General features: G+C 32.6%; 1 protein-coding gene across 1 annotated transcript in view; it reads right to left on the bottom strand.

The window, feature by feature from the left end:
* LOC129229759 (mitogen-activated protein kinase kinase kinase 11-like) overlaps window positions 1-19,973 on the bottom strand; it is a 44,048-nt gene that overhangs the window by 10,826 nt on the left and 13,249 nt on the right. The window contains exons 2-7 of the mRNA XM_054864131.1: window positions 16,410-16,590; window positions 10,430-10,578; window positions 9,896-10,071; window positions 7,978-8,221; window positions 3,820-3,948; window positions 799-987 (exon numbers count right to left, since the gene is read on the bottom strand). Of these exons, the coding sequence (XP_054720106.1) occupies window positions 799-987; window positions 3,820-3,948; window positions 7,978-8,221; window positions 9,896-10,071; window positions 10,430-10,578; window positions 16,410-16,590 (1,068 nt within the window). The remainder of the gene's footprint in view (window positions 1-798; window positions 988-3,819; window positions 3,949-7,977; window positions 8,222-9,895; window positions 10,072-10,429; window positions 10,579-16,409; window positions 16,591-19,973) is intronic.

The following is a 19,973-nucleotide window of genomic DNA, read 5'->3' on the forward strand; positions in this document are numbered from 1 at the left end:
GTTCTGCCCATGGAAGGATCGCCGACACATATTCGGCCGAAGCAAAAACTGCTAGAAACGCCGTGACGACACAGGTTCGTCGAAGGCAGTTAGGAACCATTTTCTTGCGACGAGCCTGAATCGGCCGGGGCAGTATTAACATAAACTGCGCGGCCGGGGCAAAGAATGGGTTAAATGAGTGTTTTTATGCTTAGTATTTATAAAAATGGCAACATGATTAATCATTTTTTTTAATTATTTTCTTGAAGAAAAATACATATCAGGTAACTCACACTTTGTTACAGATGAGTTGACATGAAAGAAAAAATCATATTCAAGAAAGTTTTTCAAAATAGTGTCATGAATTAATTAATTTTTAAAAGATCTTTCAAGCTGTAGTTTTAAATGTGGTGTATTATCTTGATATTTTATTACTTTGTGAGTTTAATATGCTTTAATTAACACCCCGCAATAATTGACCTACATTAAACTTAAATTATCATATATTTTAAACAGACACAGAAAATAATATTAAATGCATTTTTCAGACACCATTTCAAAGGACTACAACATAAAACAAAGAACGAAAGAAAAGGAAAGAAAAGAAAAGAAAGAAGCGAGGGGAAAGAGATAAACATATAGTAAAGTAGAAGAAAAAAATCAGAAATGTCCTTCAAATACATATAGTGGCACACAAAAAGCATGCAATACAAATTAGCAATCACACTAGCAAAAAAGTAGTCAATACATGTAACAAGATACCAGTTTTCGACTATGGGAAGGGAGCAAATAAGCAGTTTTGGGGTTCTATGTACTAACCACATTCAGGCAAGGCTCCATAATTACACATTACACTAGAAAAAGCACCTCTCTGAGATTTTTCCAAATTTGGGGCACTTTTTGACCATCTTTTGTTTCCATCAATCAGTAAACGTCTAGAATGGCCACGCTCCTTTTGATGAACAGTGCTGGGACCCCAAGTTTTGCCTTTCACACCATCAACAGGCACTACACAATGAAAAAAAAAGTTTAAGTTTAATTTCCAGGAAACTTAAGCACAAGATTACGAAACTTTCATTTACCTAAATTACTGTAAACATTTAAAATAAAAAAAAACATCAGTTACAGCATCTAACATAAATTTGAATTCATATGCTTTTATTAAAATACCATGAACAATCTATAGAATTTTGCATTATGTAAATATACAAAACCGAATAATTAAGCAGCAGGATCTTTCTTAATGAACTTTTTTCACCTGGTTCTATCTGGCAGCCAGCTTATCTTTTCGGCAAATAGGGAATTAGGCCACATACAGCTGTTTAACAAGAAATTTCTCTAGGGGAATTCAGCCATTTAAACATTTTACGGCAGGGGAAGAGAAGGGTACATATCCAATTCAGGAGGAGGGGGGGAGAGAGGGAACAAAATGCATACCAAAAAATGTATATTTTTATATTAGGTTTCTAAAATCTACTCCTGATCAACCAAATGATGGGCCTGGTTCATCCTAAAACTAGCCAACTCTGACACTAGAAATGTAAATAGAACGACTATAATTGGCCTTTAATTTTATACAAACATCATACATAAAGTTGATTAGATTGAGTAGGGGACAATAATGGCCAATGATACATGTGTTGGTTTGTTACATTTATACATTACAAGTGCTAACAGCTTCTTATAAAAGTTCAATGGAAACAAACTAACCCACAAAGGAATAATGACAATAAAACCAAAATAAGAAATGCTAAAATTTACATTAAAAAAAACTTTCAAAGGCTTGAAAGGCTTTTTAAAAATTGGAGTTTTTAAGAAAGGGTTTAGTTGCAAGGGAAAACATATAACACATACAGGCAAAGTTTATCATACAAAAATCAGCAATTTTATTAGGCCAACAATATTTCCTTATCTTTATTATGCCTCAATTTTAAAAGATGGACAAGAAATTTTTGTGTAAAAAAAAAAGAGTTTGTAGGATTATCAGAATTGATATAGCTACTTTTACAGAAAAACCATAACGGAAGTTTTGAGAAAACATTAAATGAGGGTTTTTTTTTTTTTTTGAAAAATCGAATGAATTTATTGTAATGGCGAAACTGATAACAAAAAGGGCATGTACAAAATTGCTATGAAAATTTTAAAAAAAAAAAAAAAATCAATGAGCAAAATGAAATTCTATGCATAGATTATGTAACTATTTTGACCCTAATTACAGCTGCCAGACAAAATACAATGCATCATAAGGCCGTGAATCTTGTGACATGATTATGGGTATCCAATGGAATCCATTCATTTAGTGCTAACTGAAATTAAGAACTTTGTTTTAGAAGATACAACAAATTTATTATGCTTTCATATCTATTTTTGTTAAAGGGTATAAATGTATAAATTAAGCTATTTTTAGACATGTTTTCTGCTGGAAATAATTTCACAGTTTCAAAGTGTCTTTACAGCTAATTTCTAGATCGAAACAAATGGATAAATTATCGTTATGTATAACTTAACCTTAGTAAGTCAGTTTATCGTACTTTTAAAGATAAATTTAAGAACAAAAAATAACCAAATTTATTTATTTGTCATAAAATATATATTCACATGTATAAAATAGTATTAATCATGACTTTTCTTGGATTGAGTAATGGTAATTATTTGGAAATAAATTCATTATAATTTTAAGTAAGAAATAATAAGTATTTGATGCTTATGCAAATTTATACCATAAGTCACTAAACGAGAACCTTGTTCATGATATAACCATTGAAAACAAATGATATTAAAAACTAAAGAAAGCATTTTTAAATGAAAGGTTAACGAAACTAATCCAAAAAGTTAAATTTGTAGCCTCAAATTTTCAGTATTTTAAACAAAATTACTTAAAAAGAAAATTTGGATAGGTACCTAAATCATTTCTGTTGGTATTATTCAAATAACTGGGTGAAAAAGAATATAAGTGGTGGAGACATTTTTAGCAATGCAATACATCAAGTTTAAGTTGAGAACGATATAAGTTGAATATATTATAATCTATTCATTACTTTGCCTTGAGTGATATATATATATATATATATATGTATGTTCCAGTGAATAATAAGAAATAAGATTCATTTAAGTTCAACTGCTTCCAATATTCTGAATATGTAACACTGAAAACATTTTAAACTGAATATTTATTCTTTTTATTTCATATTTTATGATTTTGAATTTACCGCAATTATTTTGAACTTTATATGTATATTAGCGGTACCTGCAGGGCTTTGCCCACAGTAGAAAATTAAAAGGTCATTTGGTTGGCCTGTGTATTTACAAATAATGGATGGATTTCTTGCCAATTAGCTATGTTGATTTGCTTGCCCATGTTACAATTCCACGTTTTGATAATTTGGTAATTTACTCGTACATGTTATGATAATTTGCTCGGTAAAATGTTCTTTAAATAGGAATAGAAAAAGAACAAAATCGAATTTTCAAAAAAACGCTTCAAGATGCTCCCTTCTATGCTACAAACTAAGTTTGTGCCAAATTTCATGAAAATGTGTCAAAAAGTCTAGGCGCTATGCGCGTAACAGAGATCCATAGATCAAGACACACAGACTTTCAGCTTTATTATTAGTAAGATTATTTTTAATGTATTTTGAACTATAATGATACTGATTAGGTTCAACTAATATAAATTAAATAAATAAACTAAAATTAAAATTTTCATTGACTGTATGTTTATCATAAATTTTGCTTTTGAATTAAGGGGCAGATTTTACCAGAAGGGTACCTCGTAATTATTTATTTAAACATACATGGAAGTAAAGTTAAAGCACGGAGACTACTATATTATGTACTTACATGCATAAGCTCTAAGACGAGGTAGATTTGGAGAAGCTGGGGGGCTCTCTGGACTAGCGGGTATGCGCAATCCTGCAATTTCAGGTCGCATTGTAGGGGATGGCTGAACAGTAATGTTATGTCGAAAGTCTATAAGAAATGTTTTTCAAAAATTAAATTTACTCAAAGAAAATAAAAAAACTTTTTCAACAAAATAAGCATTTTACAAGAGCATAAATGAGGAAAAAACAAAGAGCATGCTTAATTGAATTAAAATGCGCATATTAAACTAATAAACTGATAATTTTCATACCCTTCAATAAATATTTTATTATTTGAATCTTAATACCCCTAAAAGACTGCTAATAATTTATAAATTAATCAAGAAAGGTTTTTACATGGATTGTAAGAAGAATTTTCAATGAAAATCTATACTGTGTTTGTAGGTTTGTGTAATCTGTAATGTGTAAGCATTCAATATGCAAAGCACCACCACCTAAATTATTTGAGTAAAGTTTGCAATAGAATTATTTGAGTTAACTTTGTTCCAAAGTTATATCAAGCATTGGAATTGAATATGTGCAAGGTTGTAGTCAAAAATTGAAATTAAATTTTTCATTTATTCCAATTTTAGAAATTTTTTCCAACCATAAAAATTCTCACTTTTTCCAATTTTGCATCACCTAGAAAGCACCCAAAATGGGCTTCAAATATAATTTGTCCTAAAACACTAGAATAACTAGAACAAAAGTTATTGTAGTCAATAATTTATTTTGCACGGGCAAGACAAAAATAAACATTTAAAGTTCTTATTTTATCAAACTTATGAAGACTGAGTTAAGCTATACGTTTGACCAAAATAGAAAAAGGTTGAATTTGAATGAATTCTTGTTGCATGATCAATGAAATTTGCGCCATTGCATGCATGACCGCATTAATTTCATTGCTGATTTTTGGCAATGTTTGACATGCAGGGAAATGCTTTATTTTGACAAGGCTGAACTGGATCCGGTCGGTAACTTAAACTGTTTTACTGGTAAGATCCATTTTAAGAGAATGAAGAAATGAAAAAGTGGTCAAGAGTTAAAGCTATCTACTGGAGTTTAGGGTTAATCTACACTAGTTAGGGTTAAACTTTAAACTATCAAAATATCACCTAACAGGCAATTGCTACGTTCAAATGTAGAAGCAACTTTCACCCGTCATACCTAGAGGGTTTACAATAAACATGTATATCTTAATATATAAAAATCTTCTGTGCGGACGTTTGTCACCATAAGGCTTTTAAACGGCTGGACCGATTTTGATCAAACTTTTTGTGTGTAATTAAGTTGTGGCAAGCATGGTTTTGAAGGGCGATGCATCGAATCAGAAACGTTTTTGTTAATTAATTAATTTAAACATTGGATGGTTATATTTCCCAAATGATTAATATTTATTTTAACCTATTGTTGAGCGAGAACTGAAATAAATATTTAACCCATTGCCAAAGGACAATACAAAAGCCAGCTCTGCTTTTGTAATGAAATTTCCTACTGTGATATGTCAATATTGAGAATTGATAAAACATTGAGAGAGAGAGAGTGAAGCTTTCATTTCTTAAAAGCAACGATTTCAGGTCCCTTGATATATTTAAAAGTAAAGTACTGGAAGGTTCACGCAAAACGTGTGTTCTGTCGTCATAGTTGAACATGTGATCAGATCGATGCTTTACGTTTTCCGAACCAAATGATCTGAAAGTACCGTACCTAGCAACATTTGTTTCTCGGCTCAAATCCATCTGAGTTTTGGCACCACTGTCCAGAATACTTTAAGGATTATCAAACTAATAGGTATATTATTAAAGGAAAAGATGATGGAATTTAAAGACGAAACAAATTTTATTTTAGTCCAGATAAATTACAACAGGATAGTTCTGTACACAAAATATCAGTGCAGTGGAAGATCTTTATCTTTGGGGGATAGAACAACTTAGGCTATACATAAAGTTTTAAATGTTTTTGTTCATAAGATCGGACCGCTAATAGGTCGGAGTTAGCTTCGCTCACTGATCGGCTGGATTACAGTAACGTGGTGGCTTCGCGACTTTAACTATAAACAATAGAGTTGAGTGATCATTTTTACTTCATTGTTATTAATCATCTTTACACTTTAAAGCTACTGTCAATGTAATTTATTGTATTTTTTGTTTGTTTGGCGGAATATTTCAAACTGCAAAGAATGGGTTTTCGTTTTTAAAGAGTGTTTAGTCATTAGTTGAAGAATTTGTTGATTTTACATCTGGAGGGGGGGCTTTGCTTTTCCAGAGAACTGTTTTTACCTTTATCATTTTTTAAAACAATATCCTTTCGAGTGTTTTGCTCTTTCTCATATGGCAGACATTGCAGCGGGATTTCCCGTTTGTTCTAGATGGGTAGTTAGTTTTTTAAACTTAATATCTGAGGACACTTTTCATGCTTTGAGTATGGCTGAAGGAACAAGCCATCAAATACGGGAGAAAAATAGTTAATAGAACAACTGCTCAGTGTACATTAGAAAAAATCAAATTGTAATAAATATACGCATTCTGACACCAAGCAGCTTAAATCATTTCCTTTTTACTTAATTTTTTAAACAAAACGGTTCAAACACTTGATAGTTTATTGAAATTTTTTAACTTTTTGCAAAGTTTGAACAGAACAAAGTCTGTCGGGTCCTCTAGTATAGAATAAAGCTTTTATTGAGATTTTCTCTGATCAGCTTAACAGCAAATCTGATAATGATTAATCAGCAAATTGGAATAGCAGCATCATAACTTAATACCACTCAGTATTTTAATTATATTTTAGAAACTTTTACATTAACAACATGCAAACCTTAAGCTGTCTGATAATGATTAATTATGGGACATGTATTGGTTCATTTTAAAAAAATCTCAGTATTATTATTGTTTTGAGTATTGACCGGTAAGTTTGCACTGTATAAATAGGATTTGAAAGATATCATTTTTAACGATTTTATATTTTTTTAAGATTGTGTAAATGAGATTTGAAGAATAATTAATTCATTTTGTTTTCAATTTAACAGTTAAACCTTGGTACAATTGTCATTCTTCAGAAATTGAAAATATTGTTAGGATGTTGATGAGCATTTATTATTATTTTATTTGTTTATTTATTTTCCAGACCATAATGATTGTTCACATTTTTTAGATTGTTGAAAATAAATTTACTGATTCTTGTATGATTTTTTTCCACAGTAGGGAAATTTTAAAAAATAAAAAAAAAAGAGAAAGAGAGAGAAATGTATGTATTTTCTCTCTTGTCTCTTTCTACATCCAAAATTTCGGAATATTGCCACCATTCCATATCACTCTTTTTTCAATTAAATATTAATTTTGCATATGTGCGGAAAATTTACTTAATATATTAATTGTGATTTACTGTTTTACCTAAATTGACATAATATATACATGCCACATCAAAATTTGTTTAAAAAAACAAGGTATAAAAAAATTTTTAAACACTTTTCACAATGGGGTTGTTTCCTTCAGTCAAAAGTGCTTGCTATCAACCACATCGTTGCCAATACACATGTGCAAAGATGCGAATCAAATATTTTGCTCTGTGAATGGCAACACAGAATGGTATTTCATCATTTGTGATGCAGCAAGAAATGTAAACAATGAAAAAGCTCCGATTTAAGTAATTTTTTTAAAGTATTAAACTTAAACAAATTATTTAAAAAATGGTTAGATCCTATGTTTTTAAGCATGTCCTTTCAAAAAAAAAACTTTTAAAATTTTGGAAACAACCCCATTTTTGTCGGTATTTGCATTTATGAAGCCCAGTGGCTCAGTAGTAGCGCTTCTTGCTCCCACGCTGCAGGCCCGGATTTTACTCCTGGGTTGGGCATGGTCGACTCAACTGTTCATCCCTTCAGTGGGTCGATAAAATGAGTACCAAGGGTGCTTGGGAACTAAACCCTGGTGGTTCCGCATTTGGATAACCACCTAACCAGAACATATGCCTAACACTCCAGAGCCCTTGGTCAGGAAGACCGAGATGGGCACAGTAGGCCTTGGTCCCCCATGGGCTGAGGTGCCACTGGGTTTATTTGCATATATATATAAACAAACTTATAAACTTTCAAGTATATGGTAAGTTTTTCACATAAACATATAAAATTAAGTGTTCTTACCACTGGGCATGCTAATTTGACCACCAGATTTTAATAATTTTAGTCTGCTTTTCTTAAACTTCCCTTTACGTTTCTTAGGTGTAGGGCGACCTTGTTGTTGTTGGAGTATCATAACATTTAATTCTCGCTCAAGCAAATCTATTTCTCGTTCAGCTAATTCTTGTTCTCTTTTCCGTAAAAATTCTTCCTGAATTTTTTGCTGCAACAATGCTTTTGTAAGCTCTTCCTCACGACACCTCAGCTCCTAAAATCAAAGCAGAAATACCAAATGATTAAATAAAAAGCTTTATAGTGCAACTGATAAATCACTAAGTAAGAAATATGCATCTTCAAATGATGATGTTCATGAATAAATTTATTAGCAAACTGCAAGGCATGTATATAAAGTTAGATGAACAATATGTTATTTGTGTGAAAATTTAGCATGTATATCTGTATATATTTTCAGTTTTTTTTTTTTTTTTTTTTTTTTTGAAAAAAAAATTTGATTTCAATACAATCACGTCTTTAACCATAAATATTTTTCAGAAAATCAAGATAGATATAATTTCAGGAATACAAGAAAAAGTTATTTTATGTTTTCTATTTATTTTTATTTATTTATTTATTTATTTTGGAAAAGAAAACAAGGTAAGGAGGAGATAATCAGCAGAACCCTTTTTTTGCAATGGATCAAACAATGTAGATCGCCGTGACTTAAATCACTGCTTGAAGCAGCATTTTATTTTTTTCTTATGCTATGTGAAGACATAAAATGATAACTGGAAAATGCTAATTGTTGCTGAATTTTACTAGTAATTACTTTTGGTATCATTTGATCAAGGGCAGATACAAGGGAGGGGCGATGGGGGCAATTGCCCCTCTCTTGAGGGACTCTGCACCAAGGGTGCCCATATGAAAAATTATAGGGGGGGGCTCAGATATTTTCCCCATGGTTTAGCAGGGTATTTTCTAAATGGAAACCGATTTCAGGACAGATTACAGTCATTACAATTTGTCATTTTTAATAACTTATTCATTAATGGCTGGAGAATAAATGTTACATTTTTGCAAAGAAAAGAATACCAAATGCAAGGAAGTTCTAATTTCAAAAGGGGGGGGGGAGCTCGAGCACCCCCCCCCTCTTTGCCCAACCTATGTGAGGGCATCCTTGCTCTGCACTACCAATATTTGGGAAATGAAGTCTTAAAAATACAATTGTATTGACATCAGCATCCCTGATGACAATAAGGAAAAGGAATAGGATTCGGAACCCTCTCACAAGAAGTTTTTGAAATTTAAATTTAAAAAAGGCACTTTTAGAGAATCTTTTGTGACGTTAGGAGGAAGGAAGGTTCGGAGGCATTTCAGGGCATTTTTCAAAATTGAAGTTGTAAAGGTGCGATAGTTGCCAATCTCAGATAAAAATTAGAGAAGAAATGGGATTCAGGAACTTATCTCTAGCATTTTTAGGAACTTAACAACCAAAATTTCGCCAAAGTTAATAACGTTAGTGAGAAAGGGGTTTGGAAACATAACCCATGGATTTTTTTCAAAGTTTTTAATGAGCAATTTTAGATCAACTTTGTAGACGTCAAAGAAAGGGAACATTTATAGGACCTCCTTCCTCTCCCCTCAATGGCTATGTCTATATACTTCTTTGTTTTTTAGTAAAGAATATGTGGGTAACCCCCCACCCCATCCCTTAGATACGTAATAAAACATAAGTGATGAAAATAAATTGCTCCCTCCTAGAAACATTTCTGGATTCCTCCTTGCATCTGATTGAGCAACTCAGGATTTTGCTATATTAATCAGATAGGAAAAAATAATGCAAAAAATTGATCATTACAAATTTCAAAATTAAATAAAGATTTCATTATCTTTCAACAGCACTTTTTAACAGCTACATAAAGAATGATAGGTATGAAAAGTTTACCTTTTCTTTGCAGCGTAGCTCATGGAACATTTCAGCAATTTCGTGTTTCCAATCTTCTTGTAAGGTATGGAATGATTCTTGTGGAGTATTCATAAACGGGGAGCAAGCAATTTCTTCTAATTCATGTAAAATATGGATAAAGGTGGGTCTTTGATGAGGATCAGGATGCCAGCAAACTGAAATACACAAAAGGAAAGAAAAACCTTAATATTAAGTAGCTTTCAAAATGAAAAAAAGATTGGATGGCAAAGGTGTAGAATGCATAATAATATCAGATTTTATTTAGCATAATGACAAAATCTGTCTTTAACCCACAGTTTAAAAATGTAAAAGCCCCTCTATTCCTTGCTCTCCTCTGAAAACAATCAGGATCAAAGTAATTGTTTTACCTAGAAATTACATCACAAACTGATCTCCAGTTTTGAATAATGTGCTAAGTGGATAAAATTCAATCAATTTATAGAGTAATTGCATACAAATCAGAAAATCCAAATGATCAGATTACTGTTCAAGAACACAGTTAAAGGAACTAACCCTCCATAAGTGATGAAAAAGGAGTTGGACATGTTGATGGAATAGGTAAAGTAAGCTTATTTACAGCAACGCCATAAGCTACAGCTAATGCATCAATTCCTTTATAAGGTGTTTCTCCAGTCAGTAATTCCCATAATAAGACACCATAGCTAGAAAATAGATAAAAACAAAATGCTCAATAAAGAAATATTTTAAACACATACTTGCTAATAAAATAGCATTTTGCACTTTCAGTTGATAAATAATGTGAATACATGAGAAGAAATACATGAGAAAAACAACACTAAAAAATGTAAGCTAATTTACCTACTCTCATGCTCTGAGGTTATATGAATTCTCTCTAGATGCTTGGAGCATTTTCTCTTTATAGTAAATAAAAGTAAGGTTTCAAAGAAATTCTGGAAGGAAGTCTGTGGCGGACGTGCGTCTAGGAGACCCCATAGCACCTACAGCCTTGAAATTTTGTACAAAATTACTTCGAGCCCCCGGGATATGCACCTGGGGTTTTATTTTTAAAAATTCAAATTAGTTTTTTTTTTTTGTAATTAATAGTATAAGCTCAAATTTTGCATTAATTGTCTATTATTGCCCATTAAAGGGGTGAAAAATTACTTGCATACATTAATATTATGTATTGTTGGAAAGGGTAGAATTTTCCGCATTCTACGAAATTTGTTTCAATGCTCTAACTTAAACACGGCGAGAGTTACTGTAGAAGACTGTTATAACGCAGACCTAGGGACCAGAGCTTTTGTGTTATACAGGTTTCGGCATTATATAGGTCATTTCTCAAATTTTGAAATTAATATTCAGATATATATATATATATACAGGGGTCTGGCCAGAGGATATTTGGGTCCGTTAACGGACCCTTCACAAAAATCCGATCAACCAAAACGGACCTTTCACAAAATTCCGATCAAACAAAACGGACCTTTCACAAAATCCCGATCAAACAAAACGGACCCTTCACAAAATTCTGATAAACAAGATCGGATCTTTCACAAATTGTTAATTGAAAGAGCAAATCTGAAAGCAAAACAATGCATATTTCTGTGTATAAACCGATAATTTTTGGAACCTTTTTTGAAGTCAAATTGGAGGGATCAGCTTATACAAAATCGGCTAATTTTGAAAGAAAAAAATCGGCACTCTTACGATGCTCCTGCAAGCGATAAATAATTGCTACTGCCAAATAAATATAATGGTTGTTTGTTTTATCACAGCTAATTAGCAGCGGTGTTGTTGTAAACTTTTCTGAAAAGGCATTGGTAAGCACTTTTCTCCCCCCCCCCCCCGCTCATGATTTAATAAACAATAACAATATATATCTGTGAAATGAACTTAGAACTGCAAAAGGATAGTAAGGGTGGGGAAAAAATATGATCGCTTCAGATAGGGTTACCAACTTCAAAATTATCACCACTTAGCATCTGGCGTTGAACCTTTATAATGACTTGATTAGAAAATATTCTCATTTTACTAGCTTGTCAATATTTGCGTTTTTACAGTGTGGTGCGATGTTTAATTGTTATTTTGGGAGAAAATTATATGGGTTTTGATTTTTCGATGCTAACAAGGATGATTAACTTTAAATAAACTTTTAATTACCGTTTTTTTTCTTTAGATGTCTACATTTTGAAAAATGCAATAATTTAAATCTGATATGAGAATGAGAGTCATATTTTGTTCTTTTTTCGAGCTAACTTCGCTTTATTAGGATGCAAATAAATGAAAAGTCTCTTTATTTCTGTTAGAACTCTCATTTCAAGTTTTTAAAGCAAAATTCCATTTTCTGTTATGAGTCAAAAATTAAAATGCTGAATAGATGGTTTATTTTATTTTATTTATTTTATTTTATTTATTTTTTTTTTTGCTTCAACTGTGTCCACAGATGTTAATGAAATGTTTATCATAGGACTCTAAAATGAAATTTTAAAATAATTTTATCAAAAATATTTCTTTTACAAGTCGTTTTTATACTTTTGATGCCTTCACTTTGAGAATTGCGATCTCTTTGCATCCGCTATCGGAATCCGATTTTTCGAATTTTTGATGTTTATTACGCTTTGTTAAGAGGTAAACAATTAAAATAACTTTTTATTTTTGTTAAAATCACGGAATATATACGTTTTAAACGAAATTCTGTGCTTTTTAAGAGTGTCTTGGGTCACCAAGTTAAATGCTGAACCCTATTCTGATTTTTTTTTTTTTTTTTTTTTGTTACAATTATTTTAAATACTGGACAGAAATATTTGTAGTATAATTTAACAAAATGTAGAATGGTAGATAAATATTGATACTTGAGAGAGCGATGCCCCCCCCCCCCCCCGCCAAATATCAGAAAAACACTCCAGAATGATATTCTCGACATAAAAGAGGAAAACACTCAACTTTAATTGATGCAGTTTGTGCCATCTCTAAATTATAAAATTTCGTTTTAACATTTTTTTTCCAAATTAATTATTTTTCACAAAATTTATTCATTTTTCACAAAAAACGGACCCTGTGAAAAATCCTGGACAGACCCTTGATATATATATTAGCACTTCAGAATTAGTTCTATCTGCAATGAGTATTTAAACACTAATTATACAACTAATCACTCACAAATAAATATGCTTTACAATTAAAAGAAAGTGAATTATCCTGCACTTTTGCCAGCATCATAGTTTGCATAACAGCTGCATTTTCAAGAGCCATTTGGTCTCTTTACTGTGAATATTAATCTTCCTTTAAAAGCTTTGAATTAAGCTGGAAAGATGAAAAACTGTTTCAAAATTTAATTTTCCTAACAATTTTTATGTTAGCAAGCAAAACAAAGGGATTTTTTTAACTTAAAAACCTATTGTTTATTTCAGAAAAGTTGTGCGGTTTATAGAGAATTGCGCTATATAGGTCGGCGTTACAAATGTATTCTACTGTATTTGCATTTTTCAGCAGGTTCAGAAGGTCAAGAAGAAAATGCTGTCAGCAAAGACTGTAATACAATGCTTCTGGCATGGTTTGATCTTAACAAGCAAGATTCTGCATCTAGGAATCTACTTTACGGGAACTTGCCAGACAGTTACTCTTGGAATACCTCAACGAAAAAGTGGATTCCTCGTAGGAGAATGTGTAAAGTAGTAGGTCGTATTGTTAATGTGTCGCCAAGAGATTCAGAAAGATTTCATCTAAAGTTTATACTGAACAGGACTTCTGGTACTACTTGCTTCACAGATCTTCAGACCCATGAAGGCGTTGTCTACACTACTTGCAGAGAAGCTGCGATTGCCATGGGGATTACTGAAAACAGCGAAGAAGCTACTGCTTTTCCGCAAGAAGCTGAAACTACTTTGATGCCCAATCAATTCAGGCATTTTTTTGTGTACTAACTAATCGGGCCTGAACCATCGGACACCTTGCAGCTGTGGGAGAAGTTTAAGGATAATATGACTGAATGTGACTGCACAACCTGCAATACCCCTTTGTAAGATAGAGAATAGAGAATAGAACAATCTCAATAGAGAATAGAACATGCCAAACATGGTCTTCCCCAAGTTACTTCTATCACTGCACCAGTGGGAAATGCAGATATATAGAACTTCATGCAGCCACTTGAAAAGAAATTGAAGAACAATTTAATGCTGACCAGAAGACTGTCTATGATAGAATCATTGGTCGCAATCATTGGTTCAACAATTGTGACGATCCTTCTAAATACTTCTTCATTGATGGACCAGGGGGAACTGGTAAAACGTTTCTTAACAACGCAATTTATCACAAACTGCGACCCTAAATAAGAAAACAGCTTGCGTGGCACAGACAGGAATAGCTTCAATCTTACTGCCTGGTGGAAACAATGTCTCATCGTTTCTTCAACCTACCCACTGTATTGAACGAGGAAGGCATTTGCATTTTAAAGACTCGCGACAAACTCAGACTGAAAGAAATAGATGTCATTACATGGGATGAGGCAAGTATGAGTCCAAGGAAAGCTTTAGAGATCATTTACCGTACGCTCTGAGACGTAATGAACAACAAAGTTCCATTTGGTGGAAAAACATTTATATTAGGCGGCAATTTCCGTCAAGTACTGCCCGTCGTTAAAAAAGCCACATGAAGGCAAATCATGGATGAATGTGTTAAGTTTTCTTACCTCTGGCTAATTTTCGCTCATGCCTTTTCTCTGGCCTTTTAGCTCATGATAAAAGTAAGAATGTATCAATACAAGTTTGATACCCCTACATTGTGAAGCCGATTGCTAGCAACGAAAACTTAGCGTGGGAACCAGAAATAAACTGATCAAAAAATTATGCCTTTAAATAGATTCACTAATGACTTGGAATCATTAGTGGCTTGAGAGCCGCAAAGATACCTATCAAAGGCATAACTTTAGAACCATAGACGCCATTCAAAAGAGTAGGTGAAAATCTAAAGGAAATCTCTAACTCTATCTTTATGTCCATCTCTATTTTTCTGCATCAAATAAAGCTTTTTTCCAACTTTCTCAATTAATTAGAATGGCAGATATAAGGGTTTCAATTTTAACGGAAAACCTTAGACTCAACTAAATTCAAGGTGCAAGCTAAAGAGCAATCATATTACTAGATACAGCGAATATGAAAGCGATTTTTAAAACTTACAAAATTGTATCATTCTTTACGAATCAATTTAAAACTTTGCGATTTAAATTAATTAGTTTAAATCATTAATTTGGAAATCAATTTAAATCTTTGCGAATGAAATAAGATTACAAAGCAATCTTAGGGGATTGGTGAGCATCAGCGAGCAGGGGGCGGAGCCCCTTGTATTTTAAATTATAAATTCTTTTTTTTTAAACCTGTGTTTTCTACTATTAATTATTTAAAGTCATGAAATTACCTCAATTTTGACTATTTTGTCTCTCTAGAAATAAAGAGGATTGAATATTGGATGTCATGTACCTCATTCTTCTCTCCTCTTTCACTGTGAGTTTGAGAAACTAAGATCTCATCTTCATTACCAAAAATGAATACTTAAAAAATCTACTCTATTTTTAATTTATTTTATGGTGCTTGATTTTGTGCTCTTATTCTTATTCATCATGTCATTTATACAAGTTAGTATAAATGAATATACTATTTTGAAAAATTGCATTTTTTCCTAAGGCATCCTAGAAAGTTGAATTCTATGTTTAAAAGAGCAGGTCAATCTACAATAAAACCAATAATCATATTTACACAAAAGGTTTTACTTTTCCTCCATGGACCCCAAAAAACTTCATACCACATTGACAATGGGAGTAGTCTATCTAAGTATAGAAAAAAGGGATTTATTGATGCAACAGATGTATTAGTGTAAATTTTGTTTTAGAATTAACTTTTCTGAAGAAAAAATAAGGCATGATAAATAATAAGTTGAACATATGATGCAGAGCTGAGAACACAAAATAAAAAAAAATTAGAAAAAAAAAACAATAAAGGAAACTTCTTATCCCCTCCAACAAAAACTTCAATTTCCCAAAGGTTGAGTTTTAACAGAGCGATTTGTTAACTTGGGCTCACCAGTGACTCACCAGGAGTGTTCTAATAGTCGATTGTATATGAAAAACTGTATGTCTATAGACATGCACTGCAGTAATCAATAACATTACTAAAAGTCATGAAATCAACCACCTGGGTTAACCAGTAACTCTATTTGAACATGACCAAAATTACTTCCTCAAAATATTTCATAGTTGAATGCCACACATAATCTGGCTCTTGAAGGACAGGTGCTTGATTCTCTCAAGTTTTTTTTTTTTTTAATGAATCATGCTTTAAGTCACACAAAAATTTGAAATTTTACACAGAAGCGAACACAGAGATAAAAATTAAAATTTCTGGAAAAAAAAGGGGGAATCTGCTAATTGGTAGAATATTTCAGAACTGATTTTCCCAAAACTCCGAATACCTAAAGAGCTTATGACACAGTGCACAAAAAAAAAAAAAAAAAAAATACAACACATCATTTACTGTACCTCCATACATCACTGGCTTTACTAAATGTTGATGATTTTATAACTTCTGGAGCCATCCATGCATATGTTCCAGCAGCTGACATTCTTGTTGTTTTATACACTTCTCTTGCTAATCCAAAATCTGTAATTTTCAAAGTCTTGTTTCTTAAATGTCCATTTTCCAAAGGTTCACTGATCAATACTACAAAAGAAAAAAATCAATACCTAAGTATACAGTTTTGTATGTATTTTGTTTGAAGTATATTCACTTCAAACTAAAATGGTGCTTAGCTGGAAAAACATGTTTGAGGTAACTCAGCTTGGCATTTGGGTCGCCTCAACAAAAGAAAAGGTGTTACAAACCAATTTACAAGCATTATTTTTTGTACAAAAAAATTAATATTTCAAGAGAAGGTTACTCCCAACTAGAGCAATAAACTATATGTTTCACTGCCATTGGCAAAAAATAAACTAACAATTCACATTCTGACTGTTTTTCAACAAGTTACAATAAAAAAAAAAACATTTTTTTGAATAAAAAGTATAGAATGTTTCCGCCTCATGCCGATCACGTACATTTTGTAATCTGCATGCTCGATATCTCAGTCGGCATCCAGTCATCAAAGAGAACATCATTGTACAGAGATACGCCAATACTTTCCAAACCAAAAAACTGACATTCTCAAAAATTGAAAGGACTAAATGTAGAGGATGACCCTCTACACGATGGTTGAACGACTTCAAAAAGGATCTCAAGCTAAAGGGGCTCATCCCATGGAGGGCCAAAGTGACTAATAGGGTCAACTAGAGGAGGATTAGCGAGTCGGCCTTGGCCTGTCAAAGGCTGTTGTGCTTTTGAAGAAGAAGAATTTTAAAAGGCAACCAATTTTGTCTTTGAAAATATTTTTCTTCCACATTATTTTCGGGCTTTATTTTTGGTTTTAAATATGTTACTGACAATATCTAGCAACTAGATAAGCAGTTTCTTTCTTTTTCTTTTTTTGTATTCTGATACAGATTGCGTAAATTTAATTCATTAAAAATGGCACATAGATTTTTCATTTTGTAGCTCAGAAAATTAAAAGCCTTACCAAGACCAAAATTCTTATTTATAACACCATGAACGTATCTGAGGGGAGAAGGGAGAACAACCCTAAACCCCCTTCCAAAATATAAAAAAAATATTTTAAATAAACTAACTAAAAAAATATTTTAAATAAGTAGACTGTTGCTTCAATTTCTAAATTTATGGATTAGTTCGGCTGTAGTAAATTTGCCAGAGTTTGTTCCCTCTTCTTTGAAAGCCCATTGAAATGGGAAAGTTATTGGTGTTTAGTTCAGTTGATACCACTATCATTTTAGAATTACATTGCTTCAAAAATCTTTGAGAGAGAGAGGTGGGGGGAATGGATCAATCCTTTAACTTAGCGTAACAGACAGAGATGCAGACTTTCAGCTTTATTAAAAGATAATAAATGCATTTTATAAAATTAAAAAGTAGAAATAAAAAGGTTTTAAAGGTTGGAGTCTCTCAAAACAATTTTAAAAAATAGAAAGAAAAACTACTTGATATTAATAAATGAAATGTTGACATAAAGTGAAATCTGTTTTTGTATACAAATACCAATGTGATGATCAACAACAGGCTCTGAACCCAGCTAGGCTGTTCCTGGTCAATTTATTAGTCCTCAATGAAGATTAATGGCCATTTTAATGCTATCTAGACCCCTTTGCTCATTATATAGACTCTTCCGGCACACTGTTCCGAGTACCCACAAACCTACTAAAGTAGTAATTTTTATGGCATTAACATATCCATAAAAACATGCGGAGTACATAAATATTTTACTATGGTGGGAACATCAATAAAAACTGTCCAAGCATTTCATTTGACTTTTCCGTTGAGTTTAATCTCTACTTTGTCAGGGCCGGATGTGGAAGTGTGGAGGTCCCGGGGCAACAAAGAAATGGAAGCCCCTAATCAGGGTTCGTAAAGATCATCATATTTTCGAAAATATCCGATAATTTGATATATATCCGAATATTTTGATATATATGTAAATATCCGATATTATCGAAACGTGAAAGTTAGGATATTTTGTAAAAAAATTATTGTGGGGGGCCCCTTTGCTGTGGAGACCCCGGGGCAGTAGCCCTGCCTGCCCTCCCCTAAATCCGGCCCTGACTATTGTGATACATAATAGTGTTATCATGCCTAATAGCTTACTCGCAATGTTAAATTTTATTACTTCTAAGTAAATTTTGACCTAAAATTAGTTGCACCAATGTGTAATTATTATTATTTTTTTTTGGATTTATTAAATTCTGAAGTTAACAATAATTTTTATACAAATACAAATCAACACAAGCAACAATCATACAAACAACAATCGATTGCTGGGTATAATTTGTTTTAGACAAGATAGAGTAGGTAAAAGAGGTGGTGGGGTTTTATTTTATGTCAGAGACACTTTAACTTGCAATGAATAGGTAATTAATGATAAACCTAATGAAACTGATATGATTTGGCTGGAGTTGATGAGCAATAAGGGCAAAAAAATACATTTAGGGAACATTTATAGGCCACCCAACTTAAGCCAGGGTCAAGATGAACAGATGTTTAGCATTATTAGTGACATTTCAAGCAAGGGGTCAGTCATCATAATGGGAGATTTTTAATTTTCCAGGAATTGATTGGAATAATTTTTACCACAGTAATAGGAATTTTTGAAAGTAATCGGTGACTGTTTCTTAGATCAAATTGTAACTCAGGGTGCTCGACAGGACGTGATTTTGGATCTAGTTTTCTGTGACATGGAAGGTTCTGTTCAAGGGTTATGTATAGGGGAACACATTGGAGATAGTGACCACAACAGTATTAGGTTTGGGATTAAATTTGATATGCACAAAGTAGAGAATTTTAGGTTGTGCCCAATTTCAGAAATACTGATTTTGTGGCCCTTAGGCAGAGTTTGAAAGCAGTTTTTTCTTCCAGATTGGACAATAGCGATGTAAATCTTCAGTGGGCAGAGTTTAAGGAAAATCTAGTGAAAACAGTTGGAGATCATGTTTTTTTAAGGAGAAAGAGTGTCAACACAAAAATTTGGCCGATGTGGTTCTCCAGGGAAACTAAAGACGCTCTAAATTACAAGCAAGTCCCTTTTCATGAGTTTAAAGAATCTGGTCACTGTGCAGATACGCTCCAATATTGTAAGGCAAGGCGTAAATTTAAGTATTTGGTACGGATTCAGAAAAGAGAGTTGGAGCAAAGACTGGCAGATAACATAGGCAGGAATCTTAAGAGGTTTTTTGCAGACGCTAATTCAGGAAAAGTTCGAAATAGTCATATTGGGCCACTGGTTGATGAGCACGGAATTTTAATTCAGGACGATAGTGATATTGCTAATGTTCTTAATAACACCTGTATCTCAACAGTTGACACCAGCAAGACACAAGCTATAGTACAGCTTGAGGACTTACCTGTGGGGCAGGGGCGAACTGGCTAACTTTGGCCCAGTCGGCAAAAGAATAGTTTGGCTCACTTCACTAAATTAGTCGAGCAAAGACATTAAACTACCACTAGTT

Source organism: Uloborus diversus, chromosome 9 (genome assembly GCF_026930045.1).
Source record: "Uloborus diversus isolate 005 chromosome 9, Udiv.v.3.1, whole genome shotgun sequence".
Taxonomy (NCBI): domain Eukaryota; kingdom Metazoa; phylum Arthropoda; class Arachnida; order Araneae; family Uloboridae; genus Uloborus; species Uloborus diversus.